We start from the raw sequence: 26672 nt of genomic DNA, 5'->3' as shown, positions 1-26672 counted from the left end.
GGAGTTGGGAGCTTGTGAAGTTTGAAAAAGCCTTCCAGGTCATCTGACAGCTCTTCCCTAATCCCTAGGAATTCCTAGATCAGTTGTTTAAAAAAAAAAAAAAAAAAAAAAAGAGAGAGAAGAGAAAAGAAAAACAACAGAAGAAAAAGCCAATGTTTCAGGGTTCTCAGATGTAGTCAAATTTTCAGGATACACGCAGGGATTTATTACTGTTTCTCTCTTACACATAGGGAAATTAGTATTAAAAGACAAAGAATGATTTGCAGTTTATATTTTAACAAGCTAGTCTAGGAAACGTACACTTGGAAACTTCTCCCTAACTCTGCCTCATTCTCTTGATTGCCAATACAGAGCCTTCCTCCCTGGCCTGCCCACTATACCTCTCCTTTTTGCTGTTACATCACATTGCCTACACCAGGTGTCAACCTATTACAGTGTCCTGACAGTTCCTTCACTAAATTGTAAGTTCTAAGAGGGCAAAGACCAAACTTTTCTGGCTTTTTGTCTTTAACATCTGGCACAGAACCTGACTGAAAGTAGGTGCTCAACATTTCTCAAATAAATCATGGTTTCAATCAAGAAACCAGAAACACAAAGATATTGCAAACTTTTGTTCCTGATGGTCAATGCTCTTCAAGCAACAGTTTTCTAAAACCCACTGCTATTCTTTTCCCAAATTATCTGCCAGTATTTCTGCCTTCTAGTCCCTCAAGGCTCTCATTTTCTGTTTAAATGTAAAATGTAACAAAAATGCAAAGTAGTGCCATCTTGCGCATGGATTTTCTATACACAATCTTGGAAAGTAACTAATAATTATAAATTCTGGTAATGTATTTCATGGAAATGCAAATTTAAGAAGCCACTAGGCTACATTTCAACAAGACTACTAAAGATATTCTGCAACTGTGTGAGACTGTCACACACAGAACATTTAACATCTCTAGCGCTGCACAATAAATGGAAGTTGCCTTGACAACCCAAAATACTCCCATGCATTTCCAAATGCCTCTAGTTGAAATCTACTGACAAAAACCACATTTGGGGCTTTGTAATTTCTTGAACAGGCATTACTTATAAGTCTCAACCTGTTAGCCAGCAATCTATGGCCTGGCCCTGTTCCACAGTCTCTCATTTTCCACTCCTGACCCTGCCCACCTTTCACCAGATACTACAGCAGCATGTAATTGTTACAACCACATTGTATGCTTGCTGCCCACACAACGGAGTGTCCCACAGCTATGTATTCTGCTCTCTCTTCCATAACATCCTCACCCACATTTGTTGGCAGATTGCTTCCTACTTACTGAGATCAGCTAAATCAGCGTGTGACCTGTCACCTCTCACTCCACCTCTCAAAATGGCTAGGAGCCTCTTGTTTGTTCTCACTAGGCCATGTCGTGGCTAAGATGTTCTCATCACATCTGAACAACTCTTTTGGAGCATCCACTGCCACTTTAATGAATTACTTATTAACATAATTATCTGCCAACCTCAGTCTCACCTGCTTTAAGCTCCATTAGGGCAGAACTTAGAAGGCAATATAGCACAGTGGCAATAAGAGCATGCAATCTGGAATCAGACAGACCTGGGCAGTGTCCTGGCTCTTTCATTCACTACCTATGTGACCATGGGCAAGTCACTGAATTTGCCTTAGTTTCCTCATCTGCAAAATGGGAAATTACCCAACTTACAGGATTACTGTGAGGATTTAATGCATAAAAGAACTTAACAGTGCCTAAAACATGGTAAGTGCTAAATAATACAAGAAATTAGCATTATTCTTTTTCACTTTTTTTTTCTTTTTAAAATTTTTAATGTTTATTTATTTTTGAAAGAGAGACCAGAGCACAAGCAGGGGAGGGGTAGAGAGAGAAACACAGAATCTGAAGCAGGCTCCAGGTTCTAAACTGTCAGCACAGAGCCCAATGAGGGGCTCGAACCCACGAACCGTGCGATCACGACCTGAGCTGAAGTCGGACACTTAACCAACTGAGGCACCCAGGCGCTCCTCACTGCTCTATCCTTTGATTGCACAGCATGTATAACAGCACAGACATGGCAGGCATTTAAAATCTGCTGAATATTTGCAACAATCATCAAATCATATTGAAACAGTCTTGTCTTACACACACACACCGATCCTGTCTTTCACTGAACATGGCAGAGATCACATCTTATGTCTCTGTTTTCCTCACACTGAGAATGGTGCTTAACAGTGTCAACTCAGTTAACATCTACTGAATCACTTAGTTAATGTTCTTCAAAAGGGCCTATATAAGGTGGAACACTTACCTTTTTCCTCTGCGGTGGGTTCTGGGGGGCAGATGGGACTCCTTCACAAGCCCTTTCACCACCAGGTGACATGGATCCACGAGAGAGGTCTTTCATAAAGCCATGTTCATATCTGCTGGGAAACCCTTCTGCAGGGGAACAATATCCCCCATCTAAATGTAAAGGCTTCCTATCCCCTACTAGGGGAGATCCTCGATATAATCCATCTGCTCGAGGCATAGCGTTCAATGGGGAGTAGGCGTACATTAAATTAAACTCTGTCCGAAATGCCTGGTCCGAGTTCCTCACAAGGGTTTGATGTCCATCTCCACTCCTGCTTGGAAAGCCAGTCTCAGAAGGGGGCCCGACAGAGGGATGAGGAGCCAGGTCAGAAGGACCTGAGTTGATCAGGGAAGGTCTGTCAGCACAGCTGTTAGTGTTGGAGTCAAGGTAGCCTACTTTTGTCAAGTCCACATCTTTTCGGTGACAAAGCTGAAAGAATAAAAATCAACAGAGACATGGAGGAGGAGGGGGAAGGAAAAAGTCAAAGGGAAGAAAAGAAGGGAAGCGAGAAGGGCACAGGTGAGAGGTAAGAGGGATGGAAGTACAAGGGAGAAAGCCATTAACATCTGTAAAAGTTCCAGGAATCAACAGTATACCCAGGCCAGATTACTACAGAATGCCGGCCTTTCACAAATTGCCATAAAGTCTTTCTGGATGAGAATCCTGGGAAAATCAGAATTAAATAATTGGCCAAATGTGACTATTTTGCCTGTTTAGCCTTTCATCAGGTCTGCTGAGTCACCGTGTACTACATTAAGGTACTGGAAGTATAATCACGGATTTACCTGAGCCCCATGTATGCTCCAGAGGTGAGACTGGGGTCTTAAAGGTAACTGGCTTTTGGTGTTATTCATTTGTATTTAATATTGATGGAAGGTGGGAGGAGGGAAAAAGGGAAAGAAAGTAGTAAGTAGACAGAAAGTCAAGGATTTTAAGTTACTGGTTCAGTAAAGGAGAATGGAACTAGTTAAAGACATCAACCAACCAGTTCTTTGCTCACTTTCACTATTAAGCATGTATGCTTCTCATAAAATGTTCTGGCTACTCAATTCTTTATCCTCTAATATATGTCCACATACCACAAGATCACTAATGCCCACCACTGCAGAGCATCCAAAATGCTGAATTTTATAAAAAATAAGCTGTATCTACTATTTGGTTATCATTACTTCCCAATACCAAGATTTCCCACCTCTAGATCAACTCTTACTAATTCTCTCTAGAAAGAATGGTACCAGAAATTCAAATGTCACACCAGGATTTCCTCACAAAACAGTGTAAAAAACATCCAGAAAACCTCTAGTACACTAGAATACAACATTTTTCAGTTTCATATTGATCTATAAAATCTTGATTCAGAATTTTATCAACTATCACTAAATTTAGCACAATTTTTTAAGTGGGAAGGGGCCAGAGTTAACAGTTAATTTCTGAAAGGTTATGAGAGACTACAGTTTTCTTTTCAAGAGGAAATTGACTCCATGTAGATTAACAGAGCTAATCATTCCTACAGTTGTCCAAGTCTTAGAATAGTTAAAAATCTCCAGCACTAAAACCTAAATTTAACAACTCCATAGCAGTAGGGTTTCTGAGAAAAGCACTCAATTGGATATCCTGAGATACCACTTTTTATGGCAACCACATCTCAACTACTACAGAAGGAAGGCCTGTGTCACAGAAGCCATGGGCTGACTTAGTTTCCTTGTATACCCAGTAAGGAGCTATAAAGAAAATGTAGAAAGCCAGGAGGCAGGACTCCCTTTTGAAAGAAGCTGCTCAATCTATCAACCCAAGCCCAAAACATCCAGTTAAACAGAGCTGTAAGATTAATCCTGGAATAAGACATAAATCACTAACTTTTCCAGTATAAATAGCTCCTTCAACAGCCCAAGATAATAAATATCAAAAGATACCTCCTACCAACTTTCGATTTCAACTTTCCTTATTTAACAAACACACCTTACTTGTTGCTTTCTTTGCCAAGGCTCATACCATATCTTCAGCTTGCTTTAAACTTGACTTCTAGAGTCTACACTTTAAAAGAACTCTTCAGTCACCCCTCCCCCAAACAAGAGCAAATCCCACCACACACACACACCCACACACACCCACACACACACACACCCACACACACCCACACACACACCTTCATTTTCCTCCATCTACATTGAAAGTTCTGAGTGATCACAGTCACACATGGAAGTTCATTCAACTTACATCAACTGGCTGGTCGCCCTTCAGCCTATCACCCCATTCACTAGGACCTCCCCCCCAGCCCTCCCACACACTCATGCACACTCACTCTCAGCCTCCAAGTGTGATTGAGATGGTGTGATAACTACCTCGGGTGACAGGGACTCGGGCCTATTCGCAGGGGAACTCTCAGGGGAGGATATGTTCTAGAGGAGGGAAAAGCATCTTGTTATTCATCTACTCGAAGTCAAGAAGCAAAACAAAACAAAACAAAAAATAAAGTAAAAGCAAGCATAGATGGTTAGCCACAACTTTTTGCGGGGGGCAGGGGGAGGGAAAAGAATGCACAGGGGAAAGGTTTAACTGTAGAATTCATTGCAATGAACAGAATGACTCATTAAAAATGCTTCCTGGGATCTTTGAAAGCATTTAAATTGGTTATAATATTTCATGCTAGAAGTAAACATCTTAAGCAGGTTAACAGAAAAAATTTAGATTGGTGAAACTGTACCCTACAATTTCATTTGAAATTTCGTCCTACATTGGATTAGAGTTGAGCAACCTACAGTATTTATTACCGATGGGTACCCTACCACTTATTATGCCTCAAGGGAACCGTTTTCCTTTACCCCACACCCCTTTACAAAAAAGTCACATTTCTTCATTCTCCTTGTGGTTCATGCTTGCCCACCACTGTCCAGGGAAACTGCTTAGCATGCTGGGCTGACAGGGCTAGGGAGATGGCCAGCTCCTCTTGAATGAGTTACAGGAGATAGAATGCAATCTAGCTGATAGGCTAGATGGTTCTTGGCATAATCTAATTTGATCTGAACACCCCTAACGATGTTCTCTGATGTTAAAATCCCTGGTACTTTTGGCAACAGAGAGGGAATAAAAAGCAGAGGTGTACATTTCAAGTTCCTGCATCCTAAACAGGGTTCCCCTGAGAGCTTTCACCTGAGGCAGCACTCCCGTATCAAACAGGAACTGGACAGTGAACCCTGATGGCAGATCTGAACGGTAAAATGCAGACAGAATGATGGTGGTAGTTGTGACAAGGATTCAGAGTGCCAGGGGTAAGGGAAGGGAAGGGGAAGGTTCCTAATGCTGGAGACTCTGGACAACTATGTCCTGGGTAGCAGACCTATCCCATGGGAGATGAAAAGAGGCTGTTGATTTTATTTGGTGGGCTGGGTACTATGTGTGAGGTGGACACTAGGCCAGGAAGGAAAAGCAGGGGCTGGTGGAAAGTGGGGGCTAACTAAGCCTGTCTGGCCAAAGTTGCTTTTACTGCTTTTCCTTAATGGTTCTCCCTCCCTCATGATCTTGTTCTCCTCTATTACACGTCTCCTCAACTCCTTCCCTTAGCACTGGAGACATTTCTCACTGGAATGATTTTTATTTTTCCTTTCAAAAATATTCTTCCCCAACCAAGCTGATCTTTACCTGTGACACCTTATTGATATTTCCTCTGTGTCACAGTCTTGCATGGAAATAAGGCTTCCTATACTAGAATATAGGAAAGGGCATGGCAGTTAGAATGATGGTAAGAATGGTCAGGATGGTAGTTTGTTTTATTGACAAGAAAGGCTGAATTTCGTTAGTTAAATCACAAGATTAAAACAGTGAAAACAGGCACTGGACTTTTTAAAAATAAATTTATTTTTTTATTTTGAAAGAGAGCGAGAGCGAGCGCACGCACGTGAGTGTAAGTGGGGCAGGGGCAGGGGCAGAAAAAGGGAGAGAGAGAAAACCAAGCAGGCTCTGTGCTGTCAGCACAGAGCCTGATGTGGGGCTTGATCTCACTAACTGTGAGATCATGACCTGAGCTGAAACCAAGAGTTGGACACTTAACCGACTGAGCCACCCAGGTGCCCCTCATAAAAATCTTTGATGTTTGATTTTTTTTATAAAATAAAAACACCTTACATTTCCATATTGTTTCAGTTATCCAAAACACAAGGGATCAGGGGAAATGTACTGAGAGCTAAATTTAACTGTCCTAGAAGGCAACGTACCTTCTAATTTCTGTAATTTCACCTTTTAAATTGCACTGATAAAGAAATCCTAGCCTATAATTTGCTGCCCTCCAGGGTGAACAGCCTCCTATGAAATTTTACTATCAAACTCAATTTGTTAACTGAAAAATCAATCACAATTAGACCAAGTAAAGTTAGTAAGGCCTAAATCAGCTGCTTTAATGTATGGCAGAAAAGAATGCCACAGGAAATTTGGTGAAGAATAACTTCTCTAGAAACCAAATGTAACCAAGAAGGTTCTCCCTGCCTCTTCCCCTCCCCCCGACTCCTGCCAAAGAGGTCTGCTCCCAAGTGATACAGTCTACTTCAAGTATAGAAATAGGTTCCTCTTGCTTTCAAGGTTGCTAGCTATCTCTTTCTGAGTTAGCTATTCAGAAGTCCAGGTATTTTTAATCTCCATGCTCTCATAAAGGCTGAATAGGGAAGAAGGGATTGGTTAGAGCATTCACCTTCATCAAAGAACACATTCATCAAAGAACACATCTGGAGAAGTTACAAGCTAGGGGCAGAGCTGAGTGTTTAGTGATGACAACAGTGTTTTCTAAGAAAAAGGAAGAGACAGTGTCTGTTTAGTTAATTTCAAAGGAAAGCAACATGCAATAGATGAAGTTTTTTAATACACAAGGATTCTTTCTACTCAGTAGACCTGCTGTCACCCACACTTGAACATGAATGTGATTGACAATTAACTTTTTCAAACAGCTAAGATACATATTTCTAACTTAAACCAGAGGGTGAATGTAACAAACCTGTCTCATTATGAATGTATGTTGTTAGCCTCTTTCTACTTTTCATTCCTAACACACTGTAACAAGAAGGGAAAGTAACCTAGAGTAGGAAAAAAACTCATTTGCCACAAACCATATCTCAAAGCTTTTCAAATCTCTGTTCACTGAGGCCACAACAAGAATACAAAACAATAGGGAAAAACAACTCACTGATTTAAAGGCCTAGAAAGAAAGACACAATCAATCAGTATAATCTGGGCTCTCAGGCTGGTATCCTTAGTGGTTATTATGCAGCTAGAGACCTATTTTAAAACCAAAGTACAGACCAAAGACAAAGATGGAGATGTAGCATGCTTACTACCTGCAGTTATGGAGAATGATGGATTGATTGCATGCAAAAACAGATGAATGTCATCCATGGTAGAACTATTCCTTTTGAGCGAAGTATGAGGACTGCCAAGATGAGAGGCTACCAGGTAACAGGTCACATTGACCCTGAGGGTTCCTGTTCTCTTGCCAAGACTGGCAGGAACACGATCAAGACACATTTGGAATATTATACTTGAAATGAGGAGGGGCAAATGGTAATTTTCATATTCGGCATTCCCAACAACCAAACCCAAATCACCTCAAACTGCAGAGGAGTATTGCAGCGACTAGCAGTAGTAAGAGACGTGATTGGTGAGAACATGAGGCTGTATCCATTTCGACACTCCTCTTCTGGGTGAGATGGGCCAGGTGTGGTCAGCTGGGGGCTCTTTGAGCCTGAATTGGGAGGGGGTGGTGTGACTGGAGAAAGAGGCCGCAGTAACTTGGTGACATTCTGCTCCATCAGATAGCGAGACTTCCATTTCTTTAATGGGCTCAACAAGTCTGTGAAATACAAAGCTTGGATGAGAGATTGCAACCACAGCTTAAAGGGAGGCTCTGTAGTAAAGCCATTAATCTCTAGCCCACAACGGCTCTTAACTCCTCTTCTGCCTCATCCCACTGTCACCTCCTGCAATCAAACCAAAAGCCCAAAGAACTCTTTAATTGCCACAATTAAAGTAATTCTCAAAATTCTCTATCTCCCAATCACCAGATGAATCTAATGACTGGGCCCTAGAACAAATTTAATCTCTTACAGTGGAAAATATAAACTTTAATATTTTACTTTGAGTTTCCAGAAATCTCAAATTGATGTCACTTTGTTAAAATCACCCTCTACTTAATTGCCATGTCACCAGCACAAGTTTCTAGAATGTTAATTCCATGCTCCTTTTATCTTCTCTTGTGTATTTTTGCCATTTTCAGCAACTCTTTTTTTTTTTTTTAATTTTTGTTTTATTTATTTTTGACACACAGAGAGAGACAGAGCATGAGCGGGAGAGGGACAGAGAGGGAGACACAGAATCTGAAGCAGGCTCCAGGCTCTGAGCGGCCAGCACAGAGCCCGACATTGGGCTCGAACTCACAGACTGCGAGATCATGACCTGAGCCGAAGTCAGACACTCAACTGACTGAGCCACCCAGGCGCCCTTCAGCAACTCTTTCTACAATGTTCTGCTTTAGCAGGAAAAGGTAGTCACCTATGATTGCCTGGCCTGTATCTAGCCCCTAGTTTTAGAGTGCTTCAAAATAGGAAATTATTTTCACAAAAGCTTCTCCCAATCATTTTCAAATACAAGGCTGATCCATTTTCTGACTGCAACACCCTACACTTCCTATACTTCTTGGATCTACTACACTATATATTTTAATGACCACAAGGGTCAAAGCACCTATCTCACCTTCTCAGAGAAAAACATCTACTTTTTAAATTTACAATAAAAAAATATCTATTTACTTAATACCTACTATATGGAAACCACTGAATTAGGTATGTGAGGGGAGGTCATCATATATTCCATTTAAAAGGATTTACAAATTTGTGAGGATGGGAAAACACATAAAACACGTTTAATAACATTTTAAGAATCTTGACAGATGTAATCATACTGCTTTGTGTTTGTAAAAAATAATTATGCTTTTAAGTGCTTATTACATGTTAAATATTAAATACCAGGTACTATATACTATGTGCTTTATGTGAATTCTAACATTTAATTTGAACAACTCTAAATCCAGCACTATTATCATCACTCTCATTTTAAAGATGAGGAATCTGATGTGCAGAGAGATAAAGACTAGGTAATTTAGTTCCATTTACATTCTTAATGACTAGGTTAAATTATATCCCCAGGGCTTAGTGGAAAGAGTAGCATTTATCCCAGACCTTCAAGGACAAGTTTTGGGACAGTAGGTCATGATCAGAGCTATGCTTCAGGAAGATTACTCTGGCAGCAATGGTTAGGATGAGACTGGACACTGGGAAACTATTTGGAGTTAATGGAGAAGTTGACAGGGTTATGAGATACTGAACTAGGGTAACAGATGTGGAAATGGAGAAGGAAGAATAAATGCAAAATATACTGGAGATGCTTTTTCTCCTGATATGTGACATTTTTTTATTTTCCTAGATTGGAAGTATATTCGTATTTTTCTTGTGTTCCAGAAACTGTAAGTTTTCTTTCTTATTTTTCTCCTCTGAAAAGTGCCTAGGTATAAAAAACAAACAAACATGTGATTCATGACATGTTTAGAACACTTTTTAATGTACTTTAAGAGTCAAACAGTGAATTTTTTTAAAGATTTCTATAAAAAGACTGCTAAGTCCAATATTAACTACTAAAGGGAATTACGTAAGTAATGAAGCTCACTCTAGAAGAGTTAGAAAGTACAGCTGAACCCTTCCCTTTCCCTTCCAAATCAACTTACAGGCCCTTCATATAAAACAGAGTTCTTATAATGGTATCATATTCAAAATAGACCTGGTATCTGCCAGCAGTCGTTTGTCTTTTTTCTACCAATAATACTATATTTACAATTTTTTTCAAGTTTCATTGTTTTTTCTATACATACATAGCTTTTAAATTTTATGTGGTTAAACCTATCCACCTTGTATAGTTTTTATCTTTACTCAAATACTTTGCAAAATTATATAAAAAAACAACCACATATTTAAACACACACAAATTGAAATCATACCCACAAATGAATGCACTAATATCCTGGTGCATGTTCAGCTAGACCTTTTTCTTGGCATGGCCTTATTAACTCTTGTCTACATATCAGTGCTCACTCAGAAACACATGGTAAAACTCTTCCCATGACAACGGAAATCTACAATTTAGTTTTTAGTGGCTGTATGGCATTCATATCATCAAAATTAACCAACGTGAAGTATGTGCACTTTTTTGCTATTATAAATATGCTCAGTGACCAGTAATCTTTCTCTTAGATATTTCTGCACCTGTCTAGTATTTAGGGCGAATGGCTAGATGCAGGATTGTTAAACCAAAAGCATCTTTCCATAGGCTCAACAGCTTTATATTTATTCCGGTGTGAATTGTCTACTCATGTCCTGTATCCTGTTTTCTACAGGGTGTTGATCTTGTTCTTCATTAATGTATTTTTTAAATTTATTATTTTTTTATTTGGAAGAGAGAGAGGAGTGTGGGGGGAAACAAGGATTCGAAGTGGGCTCAGAGCTGACAGCAGTGAGCCTGATGCGGGGCTCGAACTTAAGAACTATGAGAGCATGACCTTACCCAGTCAGGTGCTCAACAGACTAAGCCACTGAAGACGCCCCTTGTTCATTTCTAAGGACCTCATAAAAAAGAATGTTGATCCTTTGTCAAAAATGTTGTATTTTCCCAGTTTGCTATCTGCCTTTTAATTTTACTAAGTTTTTTTTTTGGTTATACAATGTGCTACATTTTAATTCAGTCAAATGTATAAATAATTTCCTTTATTTTCTGCCTCTGACATCATGAATGTTTCTTCTGCCCACTACCTCAAGACTATAAAGAATACTGGCCTATTTTCCCTTTATCTCCTTACTTAATTTTTAAATTTAACTCAAATAAAACATACTTCAGAAGGTAGTGATTATCCTTTTCACATGTCAAAACAGCACATTCTTCCAAAATCTTTAATAATTATAGAATTATAATTTCTCCACTGATTTGAAATATGACATCTTATTAGATTTTTACATAAACTGGGTTTAGTTCTTTTTTTAAAAAAAACCTTTTTTAAAACTTTTTTTTAATGTTTTTATTTATTTATTTATTTATTTTTATTTATTTTTATTTTTTTTTTCCAACGTTTATTTATTTTTGGGACAGAGAGAGACAGCATGAACGGGGGAGGGGCAGAGAGAGAGGGAGACACAGAATCGGAAACAGGCTCCAGGCTCTGAGCCATCAGCCCAGAGCCCGACGCGGGGCTCGAACTCCCGGACCGCGAGATCGTGACCTGGCTGAAGTCGGACGCTTAACCGACTGCGCCACCCAGGCGCCCCGTGTTTTTATTTATTTTTGAGAGAGAGAGAGAGAGAGACAGAGCATGAGCAGGGAAGGGGCAGAGAGGGAGGGAGACACAGAATCTGAAGCAGGCTCCAGGCTCCGAGCTGTCAGCACAGAGCCTGACGCAGGGTTCAAACTCACAGACTGTGAGATCACGACCCGTGCTGAAGTCGGTCGCCTAACCGACTGAGCCACCCAGGTGCCCCCCCCCAAAAACTTTTTTTAATGCTTACTTATTTTTGAGAGAGAGAGAGAGAGAGAGAGAGAGAGAGAGAGAGACAGAGTGTGAATGGAGTGGGGCAGAGAGAGAGAGAGAGAGAGAGAGAGAGAGAGAGAGAGAGAGAGAACCTGAAGCAGGCTCCAGGCTTTGAGCTGTCAGCACAGAACTGGATACAGGGCTTGAACTAACGAGCCCTGAGATCATGACTTAAGCTGAAGTTTAACGCTTAACCAAATGAGCCACCCAGATGTCCGAGTTCTGTTCTTTTAAATATTTTTTTAAAGTTTTTGTTGACAGAGACAGTGACAGCATGAGCTCGGGCTAGTGGGGGAGGAGTAGAGAGAGAGGGAGACAGAGGATTTGAAGCGGGTTCTGTGCTGACAGCAGAGAGCTTGATGTGGGGTTGAACTCCCCATGACTGTGAGATCATGACCTGAGTCAAAGTCAGATGCTTAATTAACTGAGCCACCCAGGCGCCCCTCAGTTTAGTTCTGTATACCTGCTGTCTAAATGGCATCAATACTGACATCTGTTTTAGTAAAACTGCTTGGGCAATTCTAGTTATTCTACTCTACCTCTCCAAAATACTTTGGCTTTTCTAGCATACTTGTTTTTGCCAGTGAACTGTTGAAATCATCCATCATGCTAACACTACGTTCCCCCTGCTGCCAAAAAGCCAAAATTTTGATTGGTATTGTATTAAACTCATGAGTAACTAAGGAAGAATTCTCACTCAACACCATGGCACCATCCTTCAGTTACTCATGCCTTCATTTATCCCTCTTCATATATAGATCTGTCACATTTCTAATTAATGTTACTCTCCAATGTTCTCTATTTTTTTGCTACAACTGTGCATTACACGTCTCCTTTTATGTTATTATCTACATGTTATTCTTAAAAATGTTTACATACTTTTGTACCCAGCTACCCTACTGATCTCTACCAGTGTTTCAGTTACCTCATTTGGCTTTTCTAGGGAGATAAAGCATATTATTTGCACACATTGGTAACACACACATCCTCTTTACCCATGCTTTTATTTCAGATTTTTTGTTTTTGGTAATCACATTGGCTAATAGTTCTAGGCACTGTTAAATAATAATGGCAAGTGGAATAATTTGAAAACCCATTTTTAAAATTTAGTATTTTTAATTGAAGTTTAATTTAGCATAGTGTTATATTAGTTTTGGTGTACTTGATAATGCATTTTAAGGTTTAATGTCGTTTTTACATGAAGCATAAAGAGCAACTGTTTTTCAGATAGATGTAAAAAAAAATCATAGGTATTTTATTAGATTTATCATTAAATTCATATTTACTGTGCTATTACTCCCCGTCTTCCATTTAGCCTGCTAATAAATTAATTATATGAATAATTTTTCAAATACTGAACCATCCTTACATTCCTAGAAGAAATTTCACTTGGTCATAATATACTTTTCTTTTGATATATTTTTTTTAATTTTTAAAAAATGTTTATTCTGGAGAGAGAGAGAACGCAAGTGGGGAAGAGGCAGAAAGAGAGGGAGACCCAGAACTGGAAGCGGGCTCCAGCCTCCAAGCTGTCATCAGAGAGTCCAACATGGGGCTAGAACTCATGAACTGTGAGATCATGACCTGAGCCGAAGTCAGATGCTTAATCAACTGAGCCACCCAGGCACCCCTTCTTCTTCTTTTGTTTTTTTTAATTTGAGAGAGAGCGAGAGACCGAGAGAGGCAGAGAGAGAGACAGAGAGACAGAGAGGGAGGGAGGGAGAGAGAAGGGTAGAGGGAGAGAATCACAAGCAGGCTCCACACTCAGCATGGAGTCTGACACAGGGCTCAATCCCAAAACCCTGAGACTATGACCTGATCTGAAATCAAGAGTCGGATGCTCAACTGACTTAGCCACCTAAGCACCCCTTTTCTTTTGACATTCTTACAGATCGAAGATTCAGATCACTGAAATCTAATTCACAAAAGCAGTAAGATGCTGTTTTGGGGGGCTTAGTTTGAGAAAATGAATCAAGGGTGAAAAATTTAATAATACTCTATAGTGTTTCTACCAAAAGTATGTACACATAGCAAATAAATTATACCACTCCTTTACTGCTTGAAATCCAGCTTGTTTTTATCCTCTATATTTTTGCAGTTATTACTAATTCTGTAACTAGTACCTTTGTATAAAACTTTGGGTCTATGTTTATTTCTGTAGAACAGATACCCAGAAGAACTAGTAGGTTAAGAAGTATTAGTATTTTAAGTTTATTTATTTATTTTGATAGACACAGAGACCGTGTGAGTAGGGGAGGGGCAGAGAGAGAGGGAGACAGAGAATCCCAAGCAAGTTTCCCACTGTGAGCACAGAGCCCAATGTGGGGCTCAAACTCATGAAACCGTGAGATCATGACCTGAGGTGAAACCAAGAGTCACTTAACTGACTGAGCCACTGAGGCGCCCTATTATTATTATTTTTTTAAGTTTACTTCAGTCATCTCTACCCCCAACATGGGGCTGGAACTCATGATCCCAAGATCAAGAGTTGCATGCTCCAGCGACTGACCCAGCCAGGTGCCCTGGAGTATTAGTATTTTTATGCATATGCTAAACCTTACCAAATTGCTGGTAGGGATACTACTCTCCTTTTTTTTTTTTTTTTTTTTTTTTGAATGTTGGTTTACTTTTGAGAGAGAGAGTGCAAGCAGGGGAGGGACAGAGAGGGGAACAGACAGACGATCAGAAGTGGGTTCTGCACTGAGAGCAGCACTGACAACATGGGGACTGAACTCATGAACCACAAGATCATGGCCTGAGTCAAAGTTGGATGCTCAACTGACTGAGCCACCCAGGTGCCACTCTCCTATCATTTTTATTGCAAATCCTTTCTCTCAATATACTTGTCCTCTATTATCTCAGAGACAATATAGACCCAGAAACTTTATTCAAGTTTGATCTTCACAAAAAATACTTAAATGTGCCAAGAATTTGCTTTGGCAACAATTTAATTCTTTTCAATACTCCAAGTAAGTAAAAATTCCAGAATAATTTACCAAATTTTGTTTCTGGCTATTCCCTACACATACACACACTCCCATCATTTGGGCACCAGTATTGTACTAATTTAATTACTAGCTTCCAGCTTCATATAACAAACTAGTTTTGTACTTCTAGGGACAGCACTTCATTGTCATTATTCTTCTTCAATGTTTTTCTTCTTTTCATGTTTAGATAAACTTCCTTTCACCAAATTCTAAAACCAAGCTAGTTTGACAGGAACTATATGAAGCTGGGGGGGGGGGGGGGCGGGAGATGGGAGGGAGGAGGTATTAATTTTATTTATTCTTTCCATGAAGGAATAAAAGACTTTATCTTCATTTCCTGAAGACTTTAAACATATTTCTCAGTAATGGTTTACTTTACATGTCCCGGTAAGGTTATCCCTAAGCAGGTTCTTAGTTAAGTTTGAGAATGAAAAAATTTTCTTCATTTCTTTAGTATATAAATGCTATTAATTTTTGCCTATGTACCTTCTATCCAGTGATTTTAAGAAACTCAATTCTAGGTTTTTCCACTGGTTAGACTTTCCTAGGTACATATCTACATTACTTGCAAACAATGAACATTATGCCCTCTCTTTCCCGAAGAGCAGTTTTATTTCTTATTTCTATATACCTTTAGCTTTTAGGAACTTAGAATCTTTGATATATCTTCATAACTAATTTCTGCAAATACTCCATAAATACTCAACAAGAAAGAGCATTTTGTGTAAAACAATGTTAGTTAATAATTCCTACTATGGGTATGATACCACACCAAACACTGTGCACACATTATTTAACTTATTAATCTCATATAACCTCTATAAAGCAGGTACTACTATTCCCATTTCACAAAGGAGGCTCAGAGATGCTTAGTAACTTGCTCAACATCATGTAAAGGGTGGAGCTGGTCCTCAAATTCAGTTGAATTCTTTTTACTCTACCAGTCTACTTCCCTTTCTTAACATCTCCTTGGTCTTTAAAACAAAACAATCCCTTAGGATTTACATTAACTTGCTTAGGATTTACATTAACTTGCAGCAATATACCAAGTCGTTCATTTGACTATTATTTGGTTTTAATTAAAAATTTTCCTTTTGGTTATATTGTTCCTTAAGGGCAAGGTGTGTCCTCTGAATGTTTCTTACTGCTAAAGATGAGAGCAAAAATTCAATAAAGGTTGGTGACTAACAGTCCTAATTCCATTCCAACAAGGACACAGAGTAACAAAGACACTCTGCCTATGAGTCTTTGCTAGTCAGGACACAGGCTGCTCTACAATGTCCCTTTCCCAACCTCAGATACAGACACACAAATGCAAATGTGCATATGTATGTATACTAAATACAAGATTTAAGTTGTACTTTCACTGTACTGTATAAACTGCCAATAAGTTGGTAAGATTGATGGAAACCTCATATTAGCATTAAAATTTTTTTTTAAATGTTTATTTTTGAGAGAGAAAGAGACAGAGTGTGAGCAGGGGAGGGGGGAGAGAGAGAGAGAGAGAGAGAGAGAGAGAGAGAGAGAGAGAGAGAGAGAGACAGACAGACAGGATCTGAAGCAGGTTCCAGGCTGAGGGGTCAGCAGAGCCTGACGTGGGGCTCAAACCCATGAACTATGAGATCACGACCGGAGCCAGAGTCGGACGCTTAACCAACTGGGCCACCCAGGCGCCCCTCACCATTTATTTATATTAATCTGGTTTGAGTAAATCTCCCTAGTCTACCACGTAGGAGAAGAGTAAGATACTTTAATAACATAGTATCATTTATCTTGCACATGGTTTACACTGGGATTTCATTATCCTGGGATCACACATGTGAAAACTTGTAAAGTATAAGCCAATCTAGAGAGAACAATTAACTAAATTAATAATTTGAAAAAGTATTTTTTTAGTCTACTTTTTTCCCAAATATTATGCAGAATTTTAACATAAAGCCGATACTACTAGTATAAACGTATTTAATTGAAGTTCATATTTATTCAGCAAGTCAATGAAGAGAAACAGTGAAGTAGTTTTTTTTTTTAATTTTTTTTTTCAACGTTTATTTATTTTTGGGACAGAGAGAGACAGAGCATGAACGGGGGAGGGGCAGAGAGAGAGGGAGACACAGAATCGGAAACAGGCTCCAGGCACTGAGCCGTCAGCACAGAGCCCGACGCGGGGCTCGAACTCATGGACCGCGAGATCGTGACCTGGCTGAAGTAGGACGCTTAACCGACTGCGTCACCCAGGCGCCCCAACAGTGAAGTAGTTTTTATGAAAATCTGAAACACTGTGTCACATTAACTGTAGTCTTACATGACCTTTAGCATATAATTTATCTTGGTTTTTTTTTTTTATTACATAATATTCACAAAATTGATTTAGAGATAAACTTATGGAAATCACAGAGAACTTTTCAACTGGGCTGAAACTGGCACGAGAAACTTTGGTAAAGACTGTCCCAAAATAAGTTAGTATCACAAGTTCAGGCACCAGTGATTTCAGTTGCAATTCAATTAAAATTACCCTGCAAGAGTTACTTTGAAAACCAATGGACCTGATGATTTTTTAAGACCTTCTAATTTAAAAACTCACAAGGACCTTACATTTGATTCAAAGCCATGTCTCCTCCAAAATTTTACACTAACTGTGGAAGCCCTTTTGAAAACAATAAAGTTGTAACAATTTCTCATTTAATTCATTCATCTCCTTCAACCAAGCCCCACTCAACTCAATCATCTGTATTTTTATTCTTTTCCTGAACAGTGTCCCCCATCTTTCTTGCTTATTTCTCCTCTTATAAATATGGATATAGATTTCCTAAACTTACTACTTTAAATGTATCTAACCTTTTTATAACCATTTCTGCTGTTATCTGTACACTGTCTAGTTCCTTCTTTGTCGGCGTGGGAAAACTGTTCCCTGACTTGAGATCTCTCTCTTCCTCTGTAAAGACAGATGTAAAGTAACTATTTAGATAACAATGCCTTTTTTTTTTTTTTTTTTTTTTTTTTTTGGGTATCAGACTTTTCAAGTAATCAAACTGAATTTTTTTATGTGGACCAGAAATAATCATTGCTTACATATTCAGGAAGGTTTGAGATACGTACCTGCATTGTCTTTGCAGATACTAGAAGAGTTACTATTCTCGTTACTTTGGTATAGGTGCTGAGTTCTAGTCTCTTGGGGTACAGATGACGTTTGAGTCATCCCTTCTTCCAAGGCTTGCTTTATCCAGCGCTGTAATAGGAGAAGAACCAGGGAATTATCAATAATCATTCAGAACTATTTAGTAAAGCTATTTTAAATACATTAACCAGATCATTCCACATCAACTGGTGAGAGATGCACTCCAACACACATTCAATTCCAGAGTCAAGTATTTTTTGTGTTTCAGCATATTAGAATATTGCCCCAACAATCCTTTTATGGGACAAAAGTGAGAAAATCTGGATTACACATAAGGAGATCCCATCAAAACAACAAAAACCAATAAAAAATGATTATTCAACTTTTCATATTGCTTAGGATGGGGTAAATGGGAAGACATCAAGAAATCTTAGCTTTCATTTAAGAGAGACTCTGATCATTTATTATAAAACCTGTACATAAAATAAGTGCCTAGAAAGAAGATAAAAGATCTTTTAAGAGTTGTCTACCCTGTGCTGGGGATGTCTGAAGAGGTAATAGAAAAGCTTCACAGGAAGACTTGATGAGAATAAACAGCTCTTCTGTATAGGTACAAAATACTTCCAAAAGATCTACTCTTAGACAGAATAATCTGTGAGGTTTTTTTTCCCTATCAAGTACTTTGGTTAACTTATGGAAGAATAATGCAAATCACCAGAACAAATGAACTTCTGTAGAAACCAAAAAGGGGAAAAAGTCAAAAAGAGCTCTCTAATCAGTCACATTTTTTGTAGCAAATACTGGAACTACAATGATGAGATATAAATTCAGGTCAGAAAAGTGAGCCTGCAAAGATTAGGATAATAAGATTATTCATCCTGGGGAAGAGAGAAAATTTCTTACCTGTAATTGTGTTCTCTTAAGATACACAGTTGTAGGTTGCTCACCACTCTGTGGCTCTCCTGCCCTGACATAAGACAGATCGAATTTTGATAAACATCAATTTCTGAATTAGACCCTCCCCCAAATAGGAAGAGCAAAGGTGATTATAATTTTACACCTTCAGAGAACAAGTATTACAGGTAAGTAAATATTCTCTTCACCAAAGAGGGCAAATAGATTCACCCTCTTAGAAACTTAGGAAATAATAATCATTTCTTAGGAAATAATGCAAGGAATATTTTACCAAGGAAAATTTTACATCGTGTAAATATATGGCTTTGTGGTCTACCAAATGAAAGCAAAAAATAAAACTAAACACAAGGCAGTTAAGAGTGAATAAGCATATAAAAAAGAGATCTGAAGTCAAATGAATTGCACCAACATTTTATGATATGACTAGGTCTCTGAAAAGGCAAAACAAGACCAAGAATGAACTCTTATACACAGAATACTGATGTAAAGATGAACTGTCAGAAACATAGCGCCTTACAGTTTAGAAGAGACCTTAGAGGTCACCTTGTCCAAAGCACTCATTGTACAGAGGGGGAAAATTAGGCCCTGGAGGACAAAATGAGTGAAAAATCCTTTGTTACAGATACCTTTAGTACAAGTTTTTCTTTTCAGAGCAGATGACAGGACTCACTTGGGGTCACTGTGCTTTCCTCCAAGAGAAGATAAGTTCTTATATTTCCAGTGTCAAGTAGATGCACTCATAAAAGAATTTACATTCTGGATCTGATGACTACAAAAAGGGAAAATAAAACCAGGACAGGGGCATTCTAAAGAATAAGATGCTGCTATGGTTAGCTATAAGGTCAAATACAGAAACATGATCAAACCCATTCCTCCTGCCCTACTGTATGTGTACACAATATAAGAGCCAATAAAAAAAGAACTTGAACATTTGTTTGTAACTAACAAAGTTCTTTAATAACAACTTTAGATATCCCCAGCCCCTCAGTTCTAGCTATAGTTATTAGCTAAAAAGAATACTTCCTCCTTCTCCAAAACTCTATATGAAAGTTTTTAGAAGCTTAGAGATAGGTGAGAGAAATGTTTTAAAGAGTTTCATTACTATGGGGAAGGAGCAAGGAAGTAATCTGGGTTTTGGAGTCCACAAAGATCTGAACTAAAACTTGGCCATGCCCCTACTAGCTGCCTAACTCTGGGCAACCCATCTAAGACAAAGCTTCTGGACCTATAAATCAAGGCCCATAATACCAACTTCACAGGGTTGTCATGAAGGCTTAGTGAGAAAATGCATGTGAAGAAAGCTTATAGCATATTACAAGGCACATATATTTAGTGAAGATTTGTTCAACTGTATTTCAATGCTCTGTATAAAGGTGCACAGATTAATAACCCCCCCAGCGCATACAATAAAATACCAATGCAAACTGAAGTGTTTCATTTTCAGTCAGGACAGTTTTCTAAGAAATCTGGAAGACCAAATCCCTCACACCCCACTCATATTATACCTACAAGTACGTTTAAAGAAGATTTAGAAAGAACAAGGAAGGACACTAGTGAAAGACTGATTAGCTATTCATCATATCAATGCTCGCACTCTAAAATAAGTGAACACACAAAAGATATGCCATAGTGTGCTTTTTAAGAGCTATGATTCAATATAATTTAGAAATTCCAGGGACATCAAAAAATGTTCTGTCAAACATTCTAAGAATCTGGATGCAAAATATACACACGCAACTTTACATGGCTTTTAATTTACGAGGCTTTTAGGTCATTTAATCAGGTAAGAAACAACAGGCCTATCAGCAATGCACACTGTACTAACTAATCCCATGGACGATGGATTTTCTCATCTGTTTAACTTACATTCTCCTCTGAGACTTTCAGAAATTTATCCAATTTTGTTGAATAATGCAGATCTTCATAGGTCCTACACTAGGACCTAAGTGTTCTCTCTAGCTAATCTAAAAATAACTCTTTTCCATTTCCCACCTAGGATAAAGCTGGGTTCAATTTCTAGATAAAAGACCCAATTTCATTAATTCTACCCTTTAAAAGTGAAATTTTTAGTTTGTAATATAATCTTCATGTTAATAGTAAACATTAAACCTGTGACTTCAACTCAATTCAGATCTAAGCTTAAATAATTTTAAGGACCCAATTTAAGTAAAAGAATTTTATCAGATATCTAAGCATACACAGCCTGAACTCTTCCTGAGGACTAATATGATGTATATACATAAAAGTGCCTGAGCAGAGCCTGCAGAAAACAAGACTAAGGATGGTCAGACACATTTGGAGAAAATAAAATGGGCATGAGTTATATGGGTTTTTTTTATCTGCTGCCAGTGGAGATACAAAGATGATCTACAGATATAAGTCTTAAACTATAATGAGGTAAAAAGAGTTCTAAGAAATGGATTTTCTATCAGATTTGAAATCATATACTCCATGTTTCTGGTTTTTACAGGACACTGTTAGTTGGAAAAGCAAGACTGATTGCATCAGAATGATTAAGGGGGGCATTTCAAGAGGCCTGTTTATACTATTTACAATTCAGACTTCATTATTAATCTGTAGTAAATAATTGCCTGCCCTTCTTAAAGGACCAATACAGGAGATACCACTATCTGGCTTGATAAGATGCTTCAACAGTTAACATTCTTAGAAGTCTAGTGTTATGTCCAGTCAAAAACAGAACAAAAGGAAAAACCTCTCTCATATATACTAAGTCATCACCTGACTTGCTCCTCCAAACTAAAGACCATATCTAATTGTCACACCTTCTCTTAATTGTTCAATAGCATTCTAAAAATGTAGTTAATATTTTGAGCTGTTACTCTTCATGAGGGACTGAACTAAATTTAATAGAAGATTAGATTTGCGTGCCATACCAGAATTAACACAACTCTCCAATTATTACAGAATAAGGTTAATCATAATGCTCATTAAATGCAAGCAATTTTTCCCCCCTCTCAGATGATGTGTAAGATCCAAGGTAAGTGACTTGGTGTAAAAATGTATCCCCAGAGACCCAACCCTCCTTTATCACTTAGGCAAATTTCTATTGGTTTTTTTTCCCCCCTCAAGAAAGATGTCATTGTTTTTATTCTTGACATGTGTAAGTTATCCATGTGATTGTATTATCTAAAAGCCTCCCTTTTGGCAAAGATCTCATGGTCAAATTTCTCCTTAGGGGTTATTCTATTTATTAAGGTTATTTAAGTAAACCATTAGATGACTCAAATTCTTAGGTAAGATGTGCAATGAGGAAGACTTTCTTCAGTGTATGCTACCCATTCAGTGGTAGTGCCCTTCCTTTGTGCACAGAACCCTGTTGCCCTCCTCCCCTCCATATCCCACACCACTTTATCTCATCTTTTATGCCCCCCACCCCCAAGAAATAATTTCTGCTCTTTGGGGAAGAGAAAAGCTTTAAGTTTGGAGGAGTCAGGGAAGACCTGCCTGGAGTTGGAGACTTCATCACATCAAATAATCTATATGCAGCATCCTCATGTACGTGATGCCAGTGGAGGAGGGCAATGGCAGACACTGAGGAAGGCAGCCTGAATCCAGATCTGAGGATAAGAGAAAAGGGTGTTCCAGGGAACAGACTCTACCTCAAAGGAAGACCAAATGAAAGGGTGTCCTAGACTTCTAGAAACACAAAAACGACATTATAGGTCTGAGGGAGTGATCTATTCTCAAGAGACACCTTTGGAAAATATGCAGGGCTTCTGGGAATTCTGAAAGAGCATTCCAAAAACAACCATCCAACTCTACTGCCACTAGACCCAAAAACAGTATGTAACTAGAGAGACAGTGGGGAGAGGGGGAGAGAAAAAGAGAGAGAGAGAAAGAGAGAGAAAATTTATAGTAGGTTCCATATTTACTAGGGAATAAACAGTCCAACTTGTTTGTTATTTGATCAAGGAACAAGAATTATGTCAATTATAACAGGATTTCTCCTCTACTCTCACTCAAATGAGAATAGTTATTAAATAAATTGAAAACACAATTCGATCATTTTTTACTTATGCAACAGTGCTCTACAGTACCTGGGGCCCAATCTCACACAGTAATCACAAATGGACACATTAACTAATACCACAAGAGCACACCCTGAACATCCCTCCCTACTCAGTCATCAAGTGCTGTGTGCTCTCAACTCAGTAACTTCAAGGGCTCTCGGAAAAGACAACAGTCAACATTCACAAATTGAGTACCAAAAATGCAGTATATATCCCATTTTAGTCCTACTGACTCATGATGCATCACTATTCATGGCTGAAGAATTAACTCATTAAAAACTTACATGGGCACAGAGTGGCTGCCTAGAAAATGTTAGGTATGTCACAATTACAGGCATTCTAGGTTAAAAAAAAAAACCCACATAAACACAGACATACCTTTTTACAGGAGCTGAAGGTGCCATCAGGCAGAAGGGGCCTTCGACGTCTCTCAGGGATAAAGGGTGAGCCAAAGCGAATGTAGTGTTTGGGGGTGGTGCAAATTAATGGGGAATGGATAAGACCGGGTAACATGTTCAGGGTTGTTGCCAGTACGGTTGGGTCCGTGGTGATACGTAAAGGGCACTCAACAGGGCATTCTTGCTTCTCGGCTTTGTCATTCAACCATTCTGTAACTAGATACTAAGGTAAAAAAGAGATCATTAGTCAGTGCTGGAGATGTAAAAGCCAGAAGCAGCAGTGTAGCTCACAAAGACAAACCTCAGGTAGAAACTAGGACAGAGGCAGATATAGCAGCTGCAGAGAATATGAACTGGGCATTCAGAATGCAAGGTTATCTTCCTCCACCCTTTCCATGACCACTAAGGGAGAAATAATTCCAGCTAAAAGCAATTTAAGCTCTGCCTAAAAGTTAAGGGAACAAAAAAAGGTAGTAGGATGGTTTCAGCTTGCTGCCTCAAACAAAACTTTTTATCCAAAATTTTCTCTCTAGTAAAACTTGGACGAGTCATTAGTTTCTGGACATTACAGATCCTCTCATTTACTAAGACACCGCTCTTGCCAGATTAGACTTACGAAGATTTGTGACTTACCTTTTTGGTTTTGGGGTATTTAGGTGCCGCACGGTTGACATGGGATCCAGTAACTGATACCACAGTTGGGTCAGACCCTATTAATTGCCTGTTTTCTCCTGAACTGTCTGTATTTCCAGCTTCAGTAGGAGTCACAGAGCTGTTATTTCCGCCCTCTTCCAAGGCAGCTTGTGACAACTCTGCCTGTTGTGCAATGGCCTGCTTCTGACGCTTTAGTCTTTGGGCTGAACTGGTCCGGTACCGAGAAATGCGACTCTTCGGTCGGGGCCTAGAAGGCTTTGCTGGAGGCGGCTTGGGGACTGGCTTTTCTGGAGCAACATCCTGTGACAACAGCAGAGTGAAATGCTTACCAGAAACTTCTTATCAGCAAACATTCTATCCAGCCTCCTATTCACTTGAAGCATTCTGAATATTTAGTGGTGAAAAAAAAAATGAGTATTTAGAAATGCTAATCTCAAACATAATCCTTAAAAAAAACTTACACAAGTCAGTCAAAGAGGTTGTAGGCAGATGCCTATTTCTTTACTAATAAGTATTTATAAGATAGGTCAAAGTCGGCTGAAGGTAGCTACCTAATTTTAGGGTTCTAAGAACCCTAAGGTAATTCTTTCCTTTGTTTCTTTCCCAGGTACTGAGGTTAGGCTTAAGGCTTAGAATTCATGGCCAGAGTAGGGAATGAAAAGATTCGTTCATCCTGTGAATCTTAGGAAAGGTCAGGTGCCTATCTGTGCTATACAGAAGAACGGAAAGAGAAGCAAAAAGATATATATATATATATATATATATTTATTTATTTATAAATTTTTTTTTTCAACGTTTATTTATTTTTGGGACAGAGAGAGAGAGCATGAATGGCGGAGGGGCAGAGAGAGAGGGAGACACAGAATCGGAAACAGGCTCCAGGCTCCGAGCCATCAGCCCAGAGCCTGACGCGGGGCTCGAACTCACGGACCGCGAGATCGTGACCTGGCTGAAGTCGGACGCTTAACCGACTGCGCCACCCAGGCGCCCCGAAGCAAAATGATTTTTATGAACTCACCATCAACAGTTTTATCTGGTAGAAACAGTATGAAGTTACATTCTAGTCTGAAAGTGTCTAGTCATTCAAATTGTTTCCCTGATTCCCACAAATCAGCTGATGAAAATGGCCTTTTTTATTGTAATATGAGGTGAAGGTGAAAATGCTGATTTTAACTATTTCAAAAGATAGATAGCGGATATTAGTAAAAGCAAGGATGTCTAAGGCGTGGATTCTTTCCATCTCTTACCCCTGCTTGGGAAGACCTCCGGGTGTTCACTCCAACAGTCTGTGGGGTGCTTGGGATGGTCATGTTTGAAGCCGGGTTGCTAACTTCAGGTTCAGGGGCTTCAGTTTTTGCCTCTTCTCCCCCAGGGGTCTCTGAGGTGGTGGTAGTAATCTCTATGTCAGAATTGCTTTGTTCTAAGGGCTGATCCCGCCGCTTCTTTCTTTTCTCTAAGTTTTCAAAAGCATGCATGATGGCCTCGACCTTCCTGTCTTCCCGGGTCTAGAAAGAAATAGCATTAGCACAGAAGGAAACTTCAACAAAAGGTAGAGATATTTTTCCAGAAATGTTATTATTAATGGAAATTCATAGACATTTAAAGACATTTGCCAGTAAAATGATACATATATCTTAGAGAACATAAGTGAAAACTAAAAATAACTTTAAAAAAATTTTTATTTCAGGGAGGTAAGTGAGCAAGCAGGGGAGACGGAAGAGGGAAAGAGAAAAGAATCCTAAAGCGCCTCCACACTCAGCGTGAGGCCTGATGTGGGGCTCAATCTCACAACCCTGGGATCATGACCCAGGCTGAAATCAAGAGTCAGAAGCTCAACTGACTGAGCCACCCAGGTGCCTCCCAAAAATAGCCAGGGTGCCTGGGTGGCTCAGTCGGTTAAGGGTTCGACTCTTGATTTTGGCTCAGGTCATGGTATCACAGTTTGTGGAATTGAGCCCTACCTTGGGCTCTGTGCTGACAGCGTGGAGCCTATTAGGATTCTCTCTATCCCTCTCTCTCTGCTCCTCTCCTGCTCATGCAACTGTCTCTCAACATAAATAACTTTAAAAAAAACAAGAAGAAAAGAAAAAAAGTCATCAAAATCAATTTTTCTCATGGTTTTCAGAATTCAAAAATAATGAAGTAGATTTTAACTTCTCAGGACCAGAACTAAACATGGCTGGCTTCAGCAATAGAGTAGAATTTGTGAAAACATGTGACCAACAAGTTTTATTTTTATGTCAAAACTCACACAATTCCAGGGGCACCTGGGTGGCTCAGTCGCTAAGTGACTGACTCTTGATTTCAGCTCAGGTGTCAGTTCCTGAGATTGAGGCTCACATTGGGCTCTGCACTGATAGCACAGAGCTTGCTTGGGATTCCCTCTCTACCTCTCTGCCCCTCCCTCACTCTCTCTCAAAATAAATAAACATTAAAAAAAAAAAAAACCCAAAATAAAAAAACCCTCACCCAATTCCATAACAAGAAGCCCTACCATACATATTTTGTTCCAACCAGGCAGTTCTTTGGAAACCAGATTATTAGTAAGAACCCTCTTAAGACCGTCATCAGATAATAACCACTAGACCACTACTATGTGTGTCTCTGAGATAAAAATAAATAAATCATAAT

General features: G+C 39.1%; 1 protein-coding gene across 17 annotated transcripts in view; it reads right to left on the bottom strand.

The window, feature by feature from the left end:
• SETD5 (SET domain containing 5) overlaps positions 1-26672 on the bottom strand; it is an 80634-nt gene that overhangs the window by 3649 nt on the left and 50313 nt on the right. For 13 of the 17 annotated variants that reach the window (XM_045051897.1, XM_045051896.1, XM_023249990.2 and 10 more), the window contains 7 exons: positions 25289-25546; positions 24021-24341; positions 23368-23610; positions 18025-18154; positions 7923-8167; positions 4677-4733; positions 2293-2763 (listed from right to left, as the gene is read on the bottom strand). In XM_045051897.1, the coding sequence (XP_044907832.1) occupies positions 2293-2763; positions 4677-4733; positions 7923-8167; positions 18025-18154; positions 23368-23610; positions 24021-24341; positions 25289-25546 (1725 nt within the window). The remainder of the gene's footprint in view (positions 1-2292; positions 2764-4676; positions 4734-7922; positions 8168-18024; positions 18155-23367; positions 23611-24020; positions 24342-25288; positions 25547-26672) is intronic. The other 4 variants (XM_023249994.2, XM_023249997.2, XM_023249992.2 and 1 more) reach the window with 1 other exon arrangement.

The sequence above is a fragment of the Felis catus genome, chromosome A2, assembly GCF_018350175.1.
Source record: "Felis catus isolate Fca126 chromosome A2, F.catus_Fca126_mat1.0, whole genome shotgun sequence".
Lineage (NCBI taxonomy): Eukaryota > Metazoa > Chordata > Mammalia > Carnivora > Felidae > Felis > Felis catus.
Note: the sequence above shows the minus strand (reverse complement) of the source record. Positions and strands in the feature narration are given on the sequence as shown.